The 21,607-nt window shown below is 37.4% G+C and overlaps 3 protein-coding genes across 8 annotated transcripts in view; 1 reads left to right on the top strand and 2 right to left on the bottom strand.

Annotated features, from left to right (window-relative positions):
* Nucleotides 1–328: 328 nt before the first annotated feature.
* On the top strand, nucleotides 329–1,190 carry LOC123317916. Its single transcript, XM_044904544.1, has 2 exons — nucleotides 329–1,039; nucleotides 1,122–1,190. The coding sequence occupies exons 1-2, from the start codon at nucleotides 394–396 to the stop codon at nucleotides 1,145–1,147; spliced, it is 672 nt and encodes a 223-aa protein (XP_044760479.1). The 5' UTR covers nucleotides 329–393; the 3' UTR covers nucleotides 1,148–1,190.
* A 4,189-nt stretch (nucleotides 1,191–5,379) lies between these two features.
* LOC123317694 (uncharacterized protein K02A2.6-like) lies at nucleotides 5,380–6,123 on the bottom strand. The gene has a single exon (XM_044904302.1). It carries the CDS (start codon nucleotides 6,121–6,123, stop codon nucleotides 5,380–5,382), a length of 744 nt encoding a protein of 247 aa, XP_044760237.1.
* A 9,576-nt stretch (nucleotides 6,124–15,699) lies between these two features.
* LOC123317420 (chitinase-3-like protein 1) overlaps nucleotides 15,700–21,607 on the bottom strand; it is a 215,351-nt gene continuing 209,443 nt past the window's right edge. For all 6 annotated transcript variants that reach the window (XM_044903944.1, XM_044903946.1, XM_044903948.1 and 3 more), the window contains one exon: nucleotides 15,700–15,853. In XM_044903944.1, the coding sequence (XP_044759879.1) occupies nucleotides 15,719–15,853 (135 nt within the window). In that variant the 3' untranslated portion in view covers nucleotides 15,700–15,718. The remainder of the gene's footprint in view (nucleotides 15,854–21,607) is intronic.

The following is a 21,607-nucleotide window of genomic DNA, read 5'->3' as shown; positions in this document are numbered from 1 at the left end:
TTGAATTCCATCTGTGAGAGACTTATTCAGCTGCCTGTTCATGTGTCTTCGGTATATTCTCTCAATTGCGCGCTCAGGGTAACCATTTCCTTCTGCAATCTGTCTTATAATTGACAATTCCTTTTGAAAATTGGAGGGACTAAGAGGGATGTTGAACAATCTATGGAACATGGAATGAAATGAAGAGAATTTTTGACTGTACGGGTGGTTGGATGTGAAAGGTATTACGGAATCAGTAGTTGTTGGCTTCCGGAAAATATCAAAATTCAAACTGCAATTATCCCTCTCAATAATCAGATCTAAAAAAGGCAAACGGTGAAATCTTTAAAAAAGAAGGTAATAGATAATGAACTCATTATAACAAAGGCAGATAAAGGTAATTGCATTATTCTGATGTCGAGGGTGGATTATAGAGAGAAAGTCTACCATCTACTTAATGAAAACAAATTTCACGAATTACCGTATAACCCGACCAACAAATTCATAGCCAAGATGAAGTTGACTTTAAAAACCTGTCAAGAAGCTTCACACTTGTTAAACCCCAGTAGACAAAATATCCTCCCGATGAACCCCACAACCCCACTCCTTTATTGCTTACCTAAAATCCATAAACCCAATTGCCCGGTCAGACCTATTGTATCCTTCACAGGTTCCCCGGCCTCCAAGTTGTCTCACATGTTTTCTACCTTTCTCCCATCATGTTTGAAGTTTGAAAGCACGTTTTCGATTAAAAATTCGTTAGAGCTTTCTTCTAGGTTGGTGAACTTTGCTATTCCTTCGGATTGCGTGCTCGTTTCTTTTGATGTCGTTAACCTTTTCCCTAGTATTCCTCCAGATGAATGTTTGGAGATAGTACGACAATTACTCTTTGAAAAATCTGGCCTTCACACTCATGTAATTTTAGATTTGTGTACTTTATTAGACCTTGTCCTTAAACAGAATTTCTTTCAGTTCGAGAATAAATATTACTGTCAAGTTGATGGGTTGTCTATGGGTTCCAGCATATCACCGTTTTTATCCGAAGCATTCATGTCAAAATTTGAAAAAAACTTGTCTAGAACAAGTTTATTCCTTAAGCACATCTTGAAGTGGTACCGTTATGTCGATGATGTTTTTGCCATTTTTAGGGGCACCCATGGTCAACTGATGAGTTTCCTCGACTTGTTGAATAGTCTTCACCCCTCCATCAAAATTACGTGCGAGCTGGAGGTGAATGACCGTTTGCCTTTTTTAGATCTGATTATTGAGAGGGATAATTGCAGTTTGAATTTTGATATTTTCCGGAAGCCAACAACTACTGATTCCGTAATACCTTTCACATCCAACCACCCGTACAGTCAAAAATTCTCTTCATTTCATTCCATGTTCCATAGATTGTTCAACATCCCTCTTAGTCCCTCCAATTTTCAAAAGGAATTGTCAATTATAAGACAGATTGCAGAAGGAAATGGTTACCCTGAGCGCGCAATTGAGAGAATATACCGAAGACACATGAACAGGCAGCTGAATAAGTCTCTCACAGATGGAATTCAACAGAAGACCTATAGAAGCTTGAGGTTTTTTGGACAGATATCAGTAAGCATCGCAAAACTGTTTAGTGCTCACACAGAAAATACTCTGATTACCTTCAAGACGGTTAATACCCTGGCTAAACATCTAATCAACACTAAAGATAAAATACCCATCACACAAAGGTCTGGAGTTTACCAACTTTTTTGCTCCCAACCCCAATGCAATGTCACTTACGTAGGTCAAAGTGGGAGGAGAATAGAAACAAGGGTTGGTGAACATCTGAAACATATAGAAAAAAACAGAGATAAAGATATCGTCAACACCCCATCACAGTTCGCCAACCACATCTTAGAGTCAGGCCACACTTTCGATCCAAGAACTGGTGTCAAAGTTTTGCATGTTTGTGAGAAGAGTCTTCAATTGGATCTTCTGGAGATCTTGGAAATCAACAGAGCGTTGAGGTCTCAAGAATATAACTGCGTCAATGAGCAGATTAACTTTGACTGTTCAACTTTTTTTCAATTCTATACGAGGTGCCTGATTTTTGCTGAGTTTTATTATTTTATTGTTTTTGTTTGTTCGTGGACTGTTCATTTTTGTAATTTTAGACAGTATCGAAGAACGGGACGACATCTGGGTTTTCTTTCTTTAATGTGTGTATTTTCGCATGTTCCCCCTTTTTGTTGAACATGTGATTGTGGATATGTTTAATTTAATTTTAATTGTTAAGCATAGATGTCGTTATTAGTGTGTTTTCTTGATGATTTTGTTTATTTTTATTCCATTTTGCTCATATTACATCGTTGACGTCTTAACAACTGCATCGGTAGGTTATAATTTGTTCAATTTAAGATCTTTTCATTTGTTTGACAAATTGTTTGATTTTAGAGCACCTGATGATGGCAAGTTACCTTGCCGAAATGCATAGTGCATAATTTAAATATATAGTGGAGTAGACCATTTATTTGTTTATAACCATAAGTCTAAATATTTCACAATTCCCCAAGTTATAACAAATAATATATAAATTATCTTCTAATTCTTGAACTGAAAAGAATACATATTACAATTTATTATATTGCCAACATTATTTAAGTCTTACGTACAACAACATGAGAACCATGATGGTCATAAACTAATCTATCAGGAGGTTTAATATTTTGTCTTAAATTCCTCACCCTCAATTCACGATTATTAACTTCATGTTCAATAATTTCATCTGCTTTACTATTATGTTCTACAGTATTTTGTGCATATCGAAAGCTACATTTCTATTTCCCTTATAATATGATTTCTGTTTTTGTTGTTCATGTTTTACTTTCTTTGTTATATTTTCATCTTGCAATGAATTACTTTTGGCTTCAGGCAATAGAAGATCAAACCTATTTTTAAGCTTTCTACCAAACATTAAGTTGGCTGGTGTAACACCAGTAGTGCAGTGTGGAGTATTTCTATAGTCAAATAAGAAACGTTCAAGTATCATGTCGCATTCCGCAGCAGAGTTTTCGAGAAGAACCTTCTTAAGAGCATTCTTTACAGTTTTAACAGTGTTTTCAGCGGCCCCATTCGAACTTGGGTTGTATGGAGGGCTAGTTATATGATTAACTCCATTTTTAGACAAGAAAGTTTTAAATTCATCAGAGGCAAAATATGTTGCATTATCAGATACAACTGTATTAGGTAACCCAAATCTCGAAAACAAATTTCTGAGTGCTTTTATAGATATTTGTGAGGATGTGCTTGCTGTAATGAATACCTCCGGCCATCTCGTGTAAGCATCCAGAACTACAAAAAAATATTTACCTTTTAAAGGTCCCAAATAATCAACGTGAAGCCTATCCCAAGCTCCATTCGGTATTTCCCAGTGATTTAAGGGAATTTTTGGAGGGTCATTACTAATCTTCGAACAAACAATACATTGCTTTCTTATTTTCTCAATATCACTATCAAGGCCTGGCCACCAAAAATAAGATCTGGCCAAAGCCTTCATTTTCACAATACCTTGGTGTGTTTCATGAAGCTGTTCTAGCACGGAATGTTTCAACATTTTAGGAATAACTATTCTATGATTCCAAAATAAGCAATCATCCGACGTACTGAATTCGAATCTTCTATTAAAGTATGATTGAATTTCTGCATCTGAACAATGTTTGGGCCATCCTTTTATCATGAATTCTATTACCTTCTGCAAAACCCTATCTCTCTTCGTTTCTGATTTAATTAACTTATAATCTACTCTTATTTCCCTACTCTCTGAAAAATTTACGCAATAATTCATATCTTTGTCCTCAACAGAATCTGATTTATATTGAATTGGTAGCCTTGATAAGCAATCAGCACTATTTTCTCTGATTCCACAAATTGAATTTCATATTGATAATTGGATAATATGACTGCCCATCTACGCAACCTATTGGCAGAAAATTGAGGTATTTGCTTATTATGACCAAATATTGCCAATAAGGGTTTGTGGTTACCAATTTGAATTTTTTTGCGAGAAGATACTGGTGAAATTTCGAAACTCCGAAAATAATGGCCAGAGCCTCGCGTTCAATTTGAGAATACTTCTGTTCACTACAATTTAGTGTACGTGAAGCATATGCGATGAGTTTCTCTACTCCAGAAGGGAAAATATGGCTTAGAACGGCCCCGATACCATAAGAACTAGCATCTATAGTAAGTTTCAATTCAAGTTCTGGGTTGAAATGAACTAGAACCTCTGCCGACGAAAGAATACTCTTAATTTTTTTGAAAGCAAGTTCACATTCATTGGTCCATTGCCAGGTTCTATTTTTCTTCAGCAAATTATAAAGGGGATACAATATTGTTGAAATATTCTTCACAAATTTAGCGTAATAGTTACCTAAAAATGATTTCAGAGTAGGGGAGACTGGGGAGGGTTGATACGTTTTTTGGAATTTTTATTCTGGAAACTGAATTATATGAAGAAGCAGGACTTTTCTTATATTATATAATTCTTCAATTAATCGTTCAACAAAATAAATATAGAAGTCGCAAAACATAAACATCTTATTCTGTACAGAACGTTGAACACAAAAACATGCAAACTGTCTCAAGCCTCCCCACATATGGGAGGATTGATACGATGTACTGGGAGAGTAATCGAGAGGATTATTCAGCTCAGTAGGTAGGTCAGCAATGATACTGGCTTGCTTTGGTCCCAAAGGTGTAGAAAAATTAGGAAATTGTCAGTTAGTCACTTCTACACAAGAAAAGTCGGCCTTGTTAAATACATGGGGATTGTGCGGTTTTTAAAAATCCCTTTGATATGTTGGATGGTGAAGACGCCTTCATGTAGGCCTATCCAACTAGCTACGGAATATTTTTTGAAGATGATACATGTATTAGGCCTCCCCAAGACAAATGTCTCAAAACTCCCTGAAAGCAATTTTTAAAGTGATTTATGTTTTCATCTTATACTCATATATTTTGAAAAGCGAATAAAACTGTAAATTGAGTAGTTTTATGCATATTTCCCAGTGAAATGTTTGTTTATGCCGAAGAATTAATGCATGATCATAAAACCCTTAGGTAACTTGAGTAAAAACTTACAATTTCTCACCTCGAAACACTCTTCGTTGAATATTTCACAAACAAACTACTGTTAGCCTTACAGATTAACGTCACGCAATGCCCTCTGCCAAAGAATAGTGTTCACTAGTATAATACTTTTGAAAACGGCTACAGATCGCGGATATAAGCCTGTATCAAGCCTCCCCATGTATCAATGCTCCCTAGTCTCCCCTACTTATATTAGTCGGCCTAGGCGCATTCATCACAGCTTACGTTTTATTTGCACTCGTATGGAACCCTTCTTTATTGATAACATATCCTAAGTATTCTATCTCATCTTGAAAAAAATGAACATTTATCTAAACTCAATCTAAAACCTACTTCATTAAGTTTTTTTAAAACTTGATCTAATCTTTCCAAATGTTCCTGTTCATCCTTACCCATTATTAGTATGTCATCTAGGAAAACAACTACACCTTCCATACCACCCAGCACAGAGTCCATGATTTTCTGGAATTTTGCTGGCGCTGATGCTACTCCGTAGTTTAATCGGTTATACTTGAATAATCCTTTGTGAGTTGATATTGTAAGAAGCTCCTGAGATGGTTCATCTATGCAAATTTGTTGATATGCTTGAGACAAATCTAGTTTCGAGAAATAAACACCTCCATGTAGCTTGCAAAACAATTCTTCAATGCGAGGGATAGGGTACTGATCAATTCTTATGTGGGGATTCACCGTGACTTTGTAATCTCCACAAAGCCTTATTGAACCATCCTTCTTCAAAACTGGCACTACTGGTGTTGCCCATCTACTATAGTTCGTGTGAGTCACAATACCTAAAGAAACCAATCTATCAATTTCATCTTCTACCTTTTGTTTTATAGCGAATGGAATAGGTCTTGCTTTAATAAATTTTGGTTCGACATTATCATCATTCAAAGCTATGGAAGCTTCACCACCGTTAAATTTTCCTAACTCTTTTGAAAATATCACTGCATTCTCATTCAAAATCTTTTTCAATTTATCGCTCACATTTTCAACATAATTGATATCAGAAATGCCAATATTATACATATTGAGAAAATCACGTCCTAATATAGGTGGTCCACCGTTTTCCAGAACAAATAGATTCAATTTATTCGTAACATTTTTATATAAAACATCTACTTCTAAAATTCCTATTGGTCTAACCTTCGCACCATTATAGAAATACTAGCTGACCCGGCAAACGTTGTTTTGCCATATAAATAATTTCCTAGTAATTTCTAGTGTAGACAAAAAATAGCTTACTTATTGTAAGTATGTATGTATGTTAGAATGTGTATATTGTATGTATGTAAGAATGTGGTATATGCGTGAAATAAGCATGGAGCGCTGTGAACGATGAGGGAATATAAAAATAACAATAACAACCCCTTACAGGGGTGACACCTGTAGACATCTGGCGGGGATAACTAATTAAATGATGATTGATCAGTTTTCGACCGGAGAGGAAAAATGATTAAATTACTAAAATGGCTATTAAAAAATAAGGGTTGATCGTAGAAGGGTGAAAATTGAGGATTGTATGTATTTTTGTATGTTGTATCATAAAAAAATAGAAATTAGAAATTTTGTCCAAAAAATGAAATAAAAAATTTAGGGGTGGACTACCCCTAACATTTAGGGGGATGAAAAATAGATGTTGGCCGATTCTCATAGATACCGGATAAGCACAAAAAATTTCATCAAAATCGGTCAAGCCGTTTCGGAGGAGTATGGTAACGAAAACTATGACACGAGAATTTTATATATTAGATAAATACTTATCACATGGTTTCAATTCTACTTTTTTAAAATTTTCTATGAAATATTCATTCGATATAGCAGAAATACTTGCTCCAGTGTCTATTTGAAAAGTCAATTCCTTTTTCATAATGACAACCCTGATCTGGAATCTATTACAACCTATTTTTGAACTATTGACTGTATATAATGTTGAATCATCTAAAGAAACTTCGTCATTTTTCAACAAATCTTCTTCTAAATAATTTTGTTGAAACTGATCATCCCTGTTATTTTTGAAACAAAGTTGTCTTAAATGCCCTTGCTTTTTACAAAGATTGCAAATATAATGTTTGAAATAACACTTATCTTTCTGATGTCCTTCTTTTCCACAACATGTACACTTCTGTTTCCGCTCCCTCGGTTGCGCTGGCTGTACTCGCTGACAATTTTCCAGACTGTCGTAAATGATTGAAGTGCTCTCAGCCACCGAAATTGCTTCTTCAAAAGTGATAGAAGGTTTTTCTTCCAATAGCCGGTCCAATAGAAAACCTTTCTCCAATCCACAAATGAATTTATCTCGCAAAGTCACGTTGAGTTCTGATCTGAATTCGCATGGAACCGCTAAACCACGTACTCTTGCTGACCATTCCTTGATGGATTCATTGACGTTCATTTTTGCCCCATAAAACTTGTATCTTTCAGCAAGAACAGATTTTTGTGAAACAAAATGTCCATCCATAAATTCGATTATTTCTTTAAACGTCTTTCTTTCAGGCAAATCTGGGCTACACATGTTGAAAATCAATTTGTATGTTTCTTCGTCAACCATATTTAATAAAATTGCCCTCTTTTTATTTTCATCGTTAATCTCATTTGCGTTGAAATAATTCAAAAGTCTTGCTTTATATATATTCCAATCAAAAATATTTAAATGGAACTCACGTAATTGTCCTAATGCGTTCACTAGGTTTGGATGATTTTCACTGGCGTTATTCGGCATTTTTATTAATCACAAGGTTCTTTTTCAACACAATCCTCGTCGCCAAATGTAATGTTTTCAGTTCTTGAATTCTTACTTTAAATTACAACCAATATTTCTGAATCAATAATTTATTCGATAATCATCATCATACATACAAGTCTACATCATGAATGAATGGAAGAATGTTTGAGACCCAGATGTATAAAATATTGAGTGATGCGCAATGACAATGCAATACATGACAGTTTGCAAATTTTCATTTGGGGGTGCCAACTTCACACTCTCCAAAATTTGCATAGATAGATTTCTGTGGTTCTGTCTATGGACAAATAAAAAAAATGGGTGGACAAAAGTGGACTTAGGTTGGACAAACGATCTATACCATAAAAAATACGTCTCTGCAATTTGGGGGTGCTGGTCAGAAAATGCACCGAAACAACTTTTTTTTCCATATATCTCTCAAACGTGCCTGGACAAATGAAAATAAAAGGTGGACAAACATGGAACTACGATGGACAAAGGATCCTGAAATTGTGGTTCAAAAATTTTCATTTGTGGATAGTGGATATCCGGTAGGGACATCTTTTGAATGTCCTCACCGGATATTCACTGGGAGTCCGTAATGGACGTAATATGGACCAAATAACATGTATATATTACATGGTCCGTATAACGTCCATGACGGACACCTATTGGATATCCGGTAGGGACATCTTTTGAATGTCCATACTGGATATTCACTAGGAGTCCGTAAGGGACGTAATATGGAACAAATAACATGTATATGTTGCATGGTCCGTATAACGTCCATCACGGACACCTAGTGGATATCCGGTAGGGACATCTTTTGAATGTCCATACCGGATATTCACTAGGAGTCCGTAATGGACGTAATATGGACCAAATTACATATACACATTACATGGTCCGTATAACGTCCATCACGGATACCTAGTGGATATCCGGTAAGGACATCTTTTGAATATCCATACCCGATATTCACTAGGAGTCCGTAATATGGACCAAATAATACATACATGTATATCAATGAACACCAAAATTTAATATTATGTTTCACTAAACTCCATTTTTCCGCTTTGTAGTATATGAATATCTTACGAATATTATATTATGTATAACCTTATGATGAACGAAGACTAAATACTTGAGTAATTACTATTATAAAATAATCTTTGTTTGAGTTTTAAGACTTTAGTTTTTATTATATGGTATTTCTGTATTAATCGACTACTATTCCATAAATCAGTTAACAATATAATGAATATGTTCCTACAAGTAGGTATATCGTATAGTCTCGCTAGCTAGGACGGTTGCAGCGAAGGCTTAGTAATGCGATGTCCACACATACTCGCGAGTTCGAATCCGGGCCAAGTGTAAAAACTTTTCAGTAAGTATGGATGGAAATGAGAACAACACAGAAAATACCATCTTCGTCTGAGTGTAAGACATTGGGTTCTAGGATACTAAAATTCTAATAGATAGGATAGCCAAAGTCGTGGTAAGTTTTTGTACCGTTGAGGTAGCTAATGATGGTCGGGATATCCATTGGACGTCCGCGATGGACGTCCGAATTCGGTTCAAAGTTGTGACATTTGTACGTCCCTCGGATGTCCATAGAACGTCCATTGTACCTGAAATGGACGTCCCATGGATGTCCGTAATGTCCGAAGAGGACGTCCTATGGATGTCCATAGGACTACTTTGTGCTATTAGGGATATGTGCGGACTGCAGGCATCGCATCGCATCCGACGGGAATTGAGGACGAGAATTAAATTCCGACCGGTGCGTGCCGTGCCAGCCGATCCCGACATAGGTGCGATACCAATCGGAGATTACCGCGGCATCTTCGTCATTTTGCAAGTCCCTACCTACAGCAGCTCCTTTGTTGTATGGGTAGTCATACGAATAAGCAGGGAAGAAACATTCCATTCATTATTGGAATCCATAAGAGAAGCCATTACTGAAGAAAAGTGTCCGTCTCGCAAACCCATTGGGGCAGAAGGAAGGTCGATGTTATGCTTGAGGTAAGTATAGATACCTACTTGTTATTATTGAATGATATTTATTTTATATATAGTAGATGGAGGTTATATTTTTACGGCTGACACAAAACGAAAAACCTCTTGTATAAATATATTTTTATTTTAAACATCATAAATAACAAAACATAAAAGTTATTCTTTGATCTAAGTAACATCTAAAAATATGCAACAACGAACTTATCAAATGTTTCTGTTAAATAACAAAGTAAGAACAGTAAAAACTGAAAATAAATCCATTCATTTCGAAAAATTCTGTGGCACATTGTGGTAATAAGTATGTGCCGACGTATGGTACTCATCAATATTTAATGAGTTATCTCTACTCTTGATGTTGCCATCAAATCCGGCAGGTCCTGGTGTTGCAGAGATGAAATTTCTGGATTGTAATGGTGATGCCGAGGATAGGGAAACGGAACCTAAAGTTTGTCTGGCGTATCTGGAAGGTCCTGCTCCTGCTGATATGTTGTGGGAGGCAATTTGCGGAAGCTTCAGGTTGGACAGCATATTGTGAAGGCCCTGGGATGGAATTTCCCGAAGTTTCAGCACTTATAAGTGATGCTTCGGTATCTGTTATCAAATGAAAAATCTGTTGTTTGATTTTAAGTTGTAGTGCAGCAGGAAATGTCTTAACTGTTGCAGCCATTGAAGAAAAAAATACATCAAGGGGATGTTTGTCTGCCTGCTGCAATGTTTGCTGTTCTCGCTTGAACTGCAGATATTGTTACATTGGCGACTGCTGCACATGCATGCGTTTTCGTTTTAATCCACCGCTTAGACGCGACGTCTAGGCACTTGAAACACTTTTCACCGAATCTGGGGTTGTTGGTTCAGAAAAGCATTCCGTTGGTTGCTGGATAGAATTGTCAGCATCATCTTCATCACCTGAGCTAGGGACCGATAAATTACTCGTTTGTAATTCCGGTGGTGGCTGGAAATGAGGGTTAAGAAATACCAATTCCTTTTCAAACTTTATCGGCTTGAAAGTCTTGGCACCTTGACCACTTTTAGTTTTCCTCAACTGTTCGGCTTTTCTATAATTATCCCGTAATTTTCTCCAGGGTATGATATATTATTTTGTTTCAGAGGTTCCTAGCGACAGAAAATTCATTCAAATCGATGGCATATTCGTTCCGCATGGGAGAAAGCAATGTCCGGAAAATCGTTTACAAGACCTGTGAAGCTATATGGGATCAATTACAGCCCAAGGAAATGCCGCAACCATCTGAACAAATGTGGAAAGATATAGAAAAATAATTTTTGCAACGCTGGAAGTTTCCAAATGTGATTGGAGCAATTGACGGAAAACACGTAGTTATCCAAGCTCCACCAAATACCGGTTCTTTGTACTTTTCCTACAAAAAACGTTTAGCGTTGAATTGCTAGCCTTAGTATCAGCTGACTATAAATTCATCATTATTGATATTGGCTCTTATGGAAAAAATTCAGATGGTGCCATATTTACTTCATCGACACTCGGACAATTATTGCGAAGCAAAAGATTAGAAATACCTTCTGATAAAGCTCTACCAGGAACCCATATAATTTTACCTCACGTGATAGTAGGTGACGAAGCGTTTCCTCTTTCTACAAATCTCATGAGACCATATCCTGGCTATCAAACTGCAAATGACGAAGAAAAACGAATATATAATTACAGACATAGCAGGGCTCGTCGAGTAAGTGAAAATGCGTTCGGGCTATTGACTAAAAAATTTAGGATCTATGGGCGAACGTTAATTATGGCACCCGAACATATTAATGTTGTCGTTAGAGCAACATGTGAATTACACAATTATTTAAGAGAAGATAATTGCTATTGGACCGAAGACGACCAATGCGATGTAAGAGCTTCATCAGAAATATTTCGTCCTCTTCTTGGTATTGGGGGTAACAGCGTCCAACAAGCAATACAGGTCAGAGAGCTTTTTAAAAATTATTTTAATTCTCCCGAAGGTGCTGTTGATTGGCAGTTACAAGAAGTACGACGTGGAAGACGCAATTTAATTTGAAAAATGTAATGAAGCAATATAATGGTTCATTCAATAATATTTTCAACAGAATAAATGAATAACATACTTACTTTTTTCTCCAACTTGGTTTTCTATTTCCCGCCATATTTCCTCTTTTCTTTGATGGTTGCAATAATTGCTGTCACTTAAATTGTACAATTCATTATAATTTTGTACGCGCAGTGTTAAGTTCTCCTGAAAACTCATGCTTCTGCCGTGAATTCGTATACTCATGAATTCTGCCGTCCGCACATATGCGCGTTGCTTCATTCAGTTCCATTGGAAGTAATTTATTCCGATCCGTACCGTCCTTCCGATGCCGTTGTATGTGCGCTTACCTTAAGACCGCCTCGAGTATTTGGAGTTGGAGTTGGTTATCGTTATCTGAGAACAGATAAGCGGGGTAGACAATGTTTAAAATGTTTCCAAATTATATTCATTCTCAAAGGATATAGGGTTTCCTGTCATCAGAAGATAATAAGCTCTACATCTTCCAGGAGGAATCACATTATTTTCCACAGATTCACTCTGTGCACAAAAATTCGCTGAGAATTGTGAAGTACGATAACACGACAGCACAACACACGTTAGAATTCGCGAATGTGTTTCGTTGTGGAGGTTTCTTGGTTTGTAGAATTGTCGTGTACGGTGTGAGGCAGACAGCACAGGTATCCACTTGACGTACAGCTCGCGGCGAGGCACCTTTGAGCACTACTCTTTTAGGGTGACCGGCCACCGAATGCGAAGTTGTGCGAAGCTGAGCGTTTTCAATGCTTAATGACAAGCTACGTCACTCGATTCGTAGCTTGTCAATTATATTAGCATTGAAAACGCTCAGCTCCGCACAATTTCGCATTCGGTGGCTGGTCGCCCTTAGGGTACGCGGTTTACAGCGATGTCGATCGCAGAACGAGCTGTTGCCGCGAGGTACCTTGCACGCTTATTGGCGCTCTTCAAATCACATGACATTCACCAGGGTAACGTATTTATTCTTCAGTTCGTTTGTGAGCTTTGACTGAAAGGAAAGCATCTTCGACATGTATTGCCAGACGTCGATGTAAAGCACGACCGCGATCTCCACCATCCATGCATCTTCGGTATGAACGTACTCTTACCGACAAGCACACGGCTCGCCTCGAATAATTGTGCGCCGCGAACGGCTCATAGCGAGCAACCCCTGTATCCACAGTCCGAGGTCAAGCCGAGCATGCGACACGAGGCATTCGCAGCGAGCAGCCTCGCACTGTGGATACAGGCCTTAATGTAATTTGAAAATGGTGGTTAGTATTAATTGTGTGAGCTTGATGATTCTTGACTTGCTATTCGTCTTTTGTTTCGACTACTTGTTGATCATGTCTGGTTTTGACGTTTTGGTGGTTTTCATCAGCTTATTCTTAATTATCCCACCATAGGTTAACTTTGAGTGAAAAAGGTCCATATTACATGTGTATCAAAGTTTTCAATAAATTACCTAACCATATCAAATCCTGTAAAAGTCTTTCTAGATTTAAAAAGGATGTAAAAGGGATGTTGATTACGCTAGAACCTTATAGCTTAGGGGATTACTTAAATGGGGGAATTTAAATTGGTTTTTTGTTGACGTCATTTCATTTCTTATGTAGTTTATGTAAAATTTGAAATAAAGAAGATTATCTATCTATCTATCTATCTATCTATCCCAGCAAACATAAATAGCCGGTTGGATGCCAGCCTAAAGACGTGAACGAAGGCTTGAAGACTGCATCGGTATTCCAGCAATCGCCCTACATTTTTACGGAATCGGTTGAAAGTTGACTTCTCTTTGTGTCTCTGTATTTGAAGGCCCAATATTGTAGCAACTAAGAATGTACCGCCGTTTTCTATGGGAATGCAGGCCTAGCTAGGCCCTCTCCATCAATTTACCATAAAGTTTAATTTTAATATTCTCTGACCAAATTTCACAGAGTGATTTTACAAGCATTTTGCAACTAAAGTTTCTACATAGTATGGACCAATACTCTTTCGTCGTAAAGTTATTCAAGATTCTAATATTTTCATCTTATTCAAAATTCATCGTAAACCATAGAAAAGATTTCGATTATGATTATACTATTCAAGATATGCCTCGGTTTGAGTGAAACAAATTGTGAAATAATTGGACAATACTCGAGAGGAACTTTCTTGTTGTAAATTTCCTGTGGAAGCACTCTGTGCGAATTCGCTTTATATTTCATCTTTATATTCCATAGAAAGAAATATATCTTGTGGTTTAGAACCAGGCGATTCAATTCAACGGCAACGGGCCTTGAAAATATGTTTGGAGAATCAGTATAAATTAAGAAGCGGACTACTGAATATCACTTCAATAAGCCCCTAGTTTGGCCATTTAGGCATTCAGTTATCGTGCCAGCAGTGGTCTTCCGAAGGCTTGCAACGTGATAAACGGCAAACTGAAGACTCACAAGAGGAGGCTGGCTGCCGGCCGCCGGGACACGCCGGCCCAATTTAGTTATACATTTAGTACATTTAAGGACCATTTATACCATTTCCCCATATATTTCACCTTTGATGGGCCGCACGAATCATATTCGCTGGGATTATATCAGATCACGAGAGTATTTAATGAATGGAGTAAAAAAGTAAGCCTCCACAGTTCTGCATCGTGCTGTATTTCGGATTTTCAAAGCGAGTGATCTAGCGGAAACTGCCAGTTTTTGAGATGCAACGTATGAAATGAAATTCTTCTCACAACACACATCAATATATAGAGAAAGTTGCTCGCACGAATAATGCTGTCGGCGTTTCCGACTAGCCGATGCGTCCGGTGAGTACGATGCGTATACAGGCTGTCCCAAAACTAGTGAATCAAACATCACCGCAGATAGAGTAGACCGAATACTATCCAATGTCAACAATATTAGTTCAGAGAAAATATACGGTTTCCAGAATAATTAGAAATTTATGAAAATACCAAAAATGGCTCATTTTCGAACTATTTTTTTCAATCACAGGACCACTTTGTGATTAAGGATAGTGTATTTAGCCCATTTCAATCCTAGATTATTGTATTATTACCCCTAATCTGAATTATTGTTCTAAGTTATTAATCGAAAACCTCAGTTAATTTAAATATAAAAAAAAAAATTTTATCCAAAAAATTTTTATTATAATATATAAATGAGATTCAAAATTGGTAAATGACATAAACAATATTTCTTAAATGTATTATCTGTCTAGGATACAAGAGAGTAGGGTAGAGAAATCGATATGGTTAATAAGGGTCGAAACAAGGTTGTTCTAAGAAATTAATACAATTTCAACCCTTATGTATTGCTGTGCCTATAAAATGAATAAAATTCTAATCATTTTGGAAATGGTACATGTTCGCTGAACTGATTTTGGCGACCTTCGATAGTATTTGGTCTACTCTATCGTTGTGTGACGTTTGATTCACTAGTTTTTGGAGATGCTGTATAATACATCTGATTTTTGTCCAGTTGGGGATCATTGATATTCCTCATACAAAGCTTCTGTTTCCATTGACCAACCAGGGATATAATTTTATCGAAAGCCCCTTGGAATAAATGTTTTAGCAGCAGCTTTAACAACACCGACAAATCTAAAGTACTACTTGTGAGAAGGGCGAAACCATCTTATATCAGTATCAACTTTTTCTGCAATTTATCCCAGCGAGCTTACTAGAAGGTCCACCTAGGGATCTAGGCTTATATAAAGATGCATTTGTTTGACCAATATTACCTAAACATATTGAAATTGGCCTATGTTGATCGTGTGAAAAATTATTAATCGAATAGTTCGAGCGTCAAAATGATTACAGAGATAAATTAATCAAGAGGGGAATTAAATTTTATTCAACAAAAATTCTATGAATCATTTTCGTATTAGGAAATTTATTATTGGTTTCGCATGTTCCATCGTAGTCATCTGAATTTAAAGAGAAAACCATGACTCCTCCGAATCCATTATCTCGTACGAACTGTGCCTGCAAGAAAAAATAATCTCAATGGGTTGCAATGAAATAAATAAAATAACCTCAAAGAAAATGTATGCAATACAAAAAGCAATCAAAAGAACTCAACATAATAACACAAAACATTGACAAGCTTTTACTTGCAGCCATTGTTACCAGTAGTTGTTACCAGTAGTGTTATCATTGCGGGAAAAACAACTAGTCGTAGGCACCTATTATGAGAAAAAAGATTGCCTACTACCACAGATTAATTGAACACAGATAGCCCTCCTGAAAAACAAACTTCAGCGTAGTCAGTTTTTATGGTACAGGTATTAATTTGAAAAAATAAATATATATATCGGAAAATTCTGTAGCATACATTTCAAATTTTACTGCAGTAACCCAGATAAACATCTGCGAAAAATTTCCAAAGGTAAATCAGAGAGATTCGCATTAGCTGTTGATTGCAAAATTATGTTCAATGAAAAATGGGAGTTAATGCGAATCTGCTACGATTTTCAGTCCCCGTATTTTCGACTATGTTCAGAGCTGTTTCTTGTAGTGTGGCACTACCAGATATATGAAAGATATTACTTCTCCGTCTCTTCACTCGTTCATATCCAATCAAATCAATTTCATTGCCACTAGTTCACATAAAACTTGTAATCAAAAATTATAGAGTAGAAAGATGGAAAACGAAGTGACTAAAGTGATGTGAGCGCCGTCTATGTCTCAAATGTGTTTCTAAGACCCTAAAACTGGTTAAAATATTAATTTGAGGACCATTCACAGAAAAATATGAAATTTTGTAAGATATCAGTAGGCCATTTTGATCAAGGAGGTTTGGAATGTTTTAATTCAAATCTACTTCTATTCGTGTTGCTTAATGTGATTAACTACATGAAATATATCGCCAAGGATGTCTCAGTGAAGGACGATAGCTGTAGTTATAGCTGTGCGACACATGAAAACTATCCAGCACATCACCGGGGGATGTCAGAAGTTCGCAGACACGGAGTACAAAAGTAGACATTATACTGTTGCCAAGATTCTTCCACACTGGCATTGAAACACCAACTTCTAAGTTCGAAAAAGGTTCCTTATTGCAATTACCATCCGGATGCTCTATTGTAAAATGAACATCACAAGCTATACCTACTGGGATCGCAAGATTCTCACAAACCGGAAAATAACTCACAATAGACCAGACCTCATATTGCTCAATAAGGATGAGGATAGAGAACTATTCATCGATGTGGCGATTGCAAATAATAACAATCTTCCAGATAGGCACAATGAAAAAATTTCAAAATACAGAGTTCTCGAGGAACCAACCAGGAGACCGTGGAAGCTGAAAGTTATCAAGACCATCCCTATTGCCATTTCATCTCCAGGCCTGATACCGACAAAACTACCGGAGAACTTGAGGAAACTTCAGTTGGACGATATTTACAAAGTTATGCAGAAAGCGGTACTGACGGAAACGGCGAGAACTGTTGCAAGTACATGGGGAATGCATAAACATCTTCTGCTTCGAGAGGTAGTGCGGGTGGATCGGAATACAACCTTCAGCAAATATAGCCGAACAATCATGTTCCAAGATTACATAAAATACATATGCCACCATGGCAGATATGTCTATAAAATGAAACAGAAACTCTGATAAGAGACATTGGACTTTTGACGGAGTACTTGAAAGGGAATCGAGGAACGAAAATAGCGCAAATGGCCGAAGAAATCATGACAAGGAACAGGACATACACAGAACGAGCACTGAAGAATACTACAGCTCACAACTGCCTCGACACATTAGCAGAAACTTACTTTGAATGCGGAACGTCTGAGGAGATATAGAAGCAATTACTCGTATAGCCGGAAAAGGGACAATTTATTTGAAAAGTCGGAAGAAAATTTCTACCGGCAATCTCATCAACTGCTGGACAAAATGAAAAGTTACCACCAAGGAAAGCCATTCAACAATTCTGGACAGAGCAACTATCGACCAAACCCCAGGTCAATGGTGATACTTGATAGATTGAAGATGAGGAACCTGGAGCTCTGAATCACGAACCGATGCAATATGACATAGTCTAAATTGAAGAAGTTAAATTAGCTATCAAAGAACTTCCCAACTATACAGGATATTTAACACCGAGGTCGTTAAATATCCTGAAAATAAGCCAATATTCTTAACACACAGCACAACATACCTGATGTTACCTAAAGGCCAAAGTAATACAGAAGATCCATCAAAATATCGACCAATTACCTACATGCATTCCAACGCTGTGTAAGTTAATCACATCGTGCATTTCAAACCGCAGTTATGACCATTGTGAAAAGAAATAATAACATCGCAACACAACAGGCAGTATGCGCAAAAGATAGCCGAGGATGCAAAGAAGAGCTAATAAACTAATAATAGTTATCTGCGAATGAAGCATTCTCTAAACGAAGGAATCTTTATGCTGCTTATGTAGACTACAAAAAAGCATTTGATTCCATACTCCACAAATGGCTCTTGATGATCTTGAGGATTTACAAAATAGATCCAAAATCCCAATATTTTTATGTACCTGGAAAACGTCATGTTATCCTGGCGCACCAGTCTACAGATGAAAGTAGAAAATGGCCCCATCACAACAGGTCCTATTTCAGTAAAACGCAGAATTTTTCAAGGAGCCCCCTGTGGTTCTGCATGGCCCTGAATCCCTTGTCTCATAGATTGAATTCTACGGACTACCGATTTGCCATCAAGTGAGGACGTAGAAATATGATGAAGCTGAATCATCTCCTCTATATGGATGATTTAAAACTTTTTGCAGCTACTAAAACCCAAACGAAACGGATGCTGAAAATGGTAGCAGAATTATCTGAAGGAATTAAAATGGAGTTTAGATTGAAAAAATATCGTCTTTTCAATATAACGAAAGGCAAAATAGAAGACGGTACCTTCAAACTCAAAAAAGGTACATAAATCGAAGCATTGAAAGAGGGAAACAAAATCAGACAGATTAATCAGAGCCAGATGAAGAAATAATTATCTGAGGAATTCACTAGAAGACTAAGAAGGATTAGGAATACTGGTCTAAACAGAAAGAATCTGATCAAAGCGATTAATACCTACGCTTGTTCAGCACTGAACTTCTTATTCGGTATCATCACTTTGACCACCACCGATTTAACAGCTCTATAGAAAGAAATAAGAACAATTCTGACGAAACATCAAAAACATCACTCTCAAAGCTCAATAGAACGAAGAGAGCTACCATGATATCTTGTCCAGGAATTATCGATTTGTCCATCCGTATATCCCAGGAAATTGAAGGACTTCTAGAATATTTCCTGAACAAGGCTGCTTCATCAAGACTCCATCAAGCAATTTGTCAGGCCGATAATTCTACTCCATTAAAGGTGCAACAGAATCACATAGAAATCGTTGAACACTCTGCAGAATGCAAAATGCAGAAACTGATTGGCTAACCTTTACATGTGAGACACCAGAACCAGGTGGATCATGATTAGGTCCACATATATGCGTCAAATTACTGGTTGACTTCTGCAAAGGTGTTTCCTGAGACAGAGGAATTCATCATTGCCATTCAAGATCAAGTGAATCCAACAAGGAACTACTTGAAATATATAGCTAAGATACCTCAGTGGCGGACTATAGCTGTCGCTATCGCTGTGCGACACATGAAACCATCCAACACATCACCAGGGGATGCTGGAAGTTCGCAGGCACGGAATACAAGAGTAGACATGATGCTATTGCCATGAGCTCTACTGGGATCGTACGATTCTCACAGACTGAAAAATTACGCAGAATAGACCTGACCTCATATTACAGAATAAAGATGAGAATAGAGCACTGTTTATCGACATGACGATTCCAAATAACAACAACCTACTTGATAGGCACATCGAAAAAATTTCTAAATACAGAGACCTCGAAGATCAAACCAGGAGCCAATGGAAGTTTAAGGGTATAGAGATCATTCCTACTGTCATTTCATCAATAGGCCTGATACCAAAGAAACTGACAGAGAATCTGAAGAAATTTTAATTGGACGAAACCATCTATAGAGTCATGCAGAAAGCGGTACTGCTGGGGACGGCAAGTTCCTGGGAAAAGCTGAACAAGTAAGAGAACACCCTCAGGGACAAGGGAAGGAGGAAGGACGCGATCGACATCAGAAGACCAAGGAGCAGCTCGGACCCGACCACCATCAGAGCTTAATCCTTTTGATATTTGAGAAATCTGGGAGAAGTGAATGTTCCTTTGGAGAGGAGTCTGAAAGCCGCAGAGATCTATAATAATGATAATAAGTATATTTGACATGAAAAAATTGACATGTCACCTCAAAAAAAAAATAAAATAAAATAAACATTTCAACTATATAGAAATTCCTCAATTGAAAAGATAGTTTCTTTTTCAAAAAATCTTTAACTTTCTTCTTAAAAATGGATGTTTTCGAACCATTAATATCCACACTTTGTTGGGTTCTCTTTTCTTTTATGGTAAGGTATAGACAATTTGCTTTTGTGCCGTGTATTGTATTCGTGGTATTTGTTGTTTGTTGGAAATAATGATTTATTCTTGTGAACATTGTTTACAGATTCCAGAATAAACATGGATGGAAAAGTAAGTATCCTGAGGATTTGAAATGCTTCCCTGCAACTTTCTTTCTTTTTTAGATGGAATATTATTCTGATGGCCTTCTTTCGCAAGATCAAAATGTAGGATACAAATGATGATGCTCCCAACAAATGAACCATATGATATGATGGAGTGGAAGTAAGTATGGCATGCTAACGTTACATGCTGACGACACAGGCATAGCAATTCGACACCGCAACCCAGAAGTAATAGAACGAGTTCTACAAGAAATGATTGACGAAACAAATGACTGGTGCATAAAGTGGAAAATCAAGCTCAATGGACAAAAGAGCCAAGCAATATTACTACAGAAGAGAAGACTGTGACCCACAACGAATCTAGAAATTGACGGCGAAGAAATCGACTGGAAAAATGAAGCCAAATATTTAGGAATTACGCTTGACAAAGGACTTACTTGGAAAAGTCATATCAAACAAGCAATCGACAAAATGAAAGCAGCGATGAATATACTCTACCCGCTGATAGGAAGAAAGAGACAAAATTGAAGATAATCAAAGCCGTTGCTAGGCCTCAACTTACTTATGGATCTGTTGCCTGGGGTTTCGCGGCAAAGAGCCATATCAAAAGAATTTAGGCCACAAGCTGCTACGATGTGCAATAGATGCACCTTGGTTTGTCAGGAATAGACAGATTTATAGGGGGCTAAAATGGGAAACCCAGGGGGGTTGCTAGTCCCCTACTAGGCGCCTCCTCAGGTGGCGGATAGGGGAATGCTTCCCAGATATGGGTGGTACCGAGGAAATCAAATACTCGGGGCGGACCAAAACTAGCGCCGCAGTGTCTGTCTCACATTGGGCGGCTGCAAACAGCGTCTGCTCCATATTGGACGGCTGATAGTATCCCCCCTTGCCAGGGGTACAGGGCAACAGGCCTTAGAATCATGTTACATATAAAAAACCAAGGGTATATGGAAACTAGGTGCAGAATGAAAAAAAATTTGAAAATTACCCGGGTGGAAATCCACACCTCTAATAGAGGGAGCCCCATCGGATACGGGGGGGGGGGGGGCAGTTCTGCGAATGGGAGCCAGGACCCAAACTTAATTCTCAACCGGAAACACAGAAAAGGGAAAAAGGATAGAAGGAGGATGGATGTTGGAATAT

This window comes from Coccinella septempunctata, chromosome 7 (genome assembly GCF_907165205.1).
Source record: "Coccinella septempunctata chromosome 7, icCocSept1.1, whole genome shotgun sequence".
Taxonomy (NCBI): Eukaryota; Metazoa; Arthropoda; class Insecta; order Coleoptera; family Coccinellidae; genus Coccinella; species Coccinella septempunctata.
The sequence above is the reverse complement of the archived record's forward strand: the minus strand, read 5'-3'. Positions and strand labels throughout refer to the sequence as shown.

Coding starts and splice junctions, on each gene's coding strand:
- LOC123317916 (XM_044904544.1), top strand. CDS start 394: ATGTCGAGGGTGGATTATAGAGAGAAAGTCTACCATCTACTTAATGAA. Junction 1,040..1,121: donor CGAAGCATTCATGTCAAAAT/TTGAAAAAAACT, acceptor TGTTTTTGCCAT/TTTTAGGGGCACCCATGGTC.
- LOC123317694 (XM_044904302.1), bottom strand. CDS start 6,123: ATGTATAATATTGGCATTTCTGATATCAATTATGTTGAAAATGTGAGC.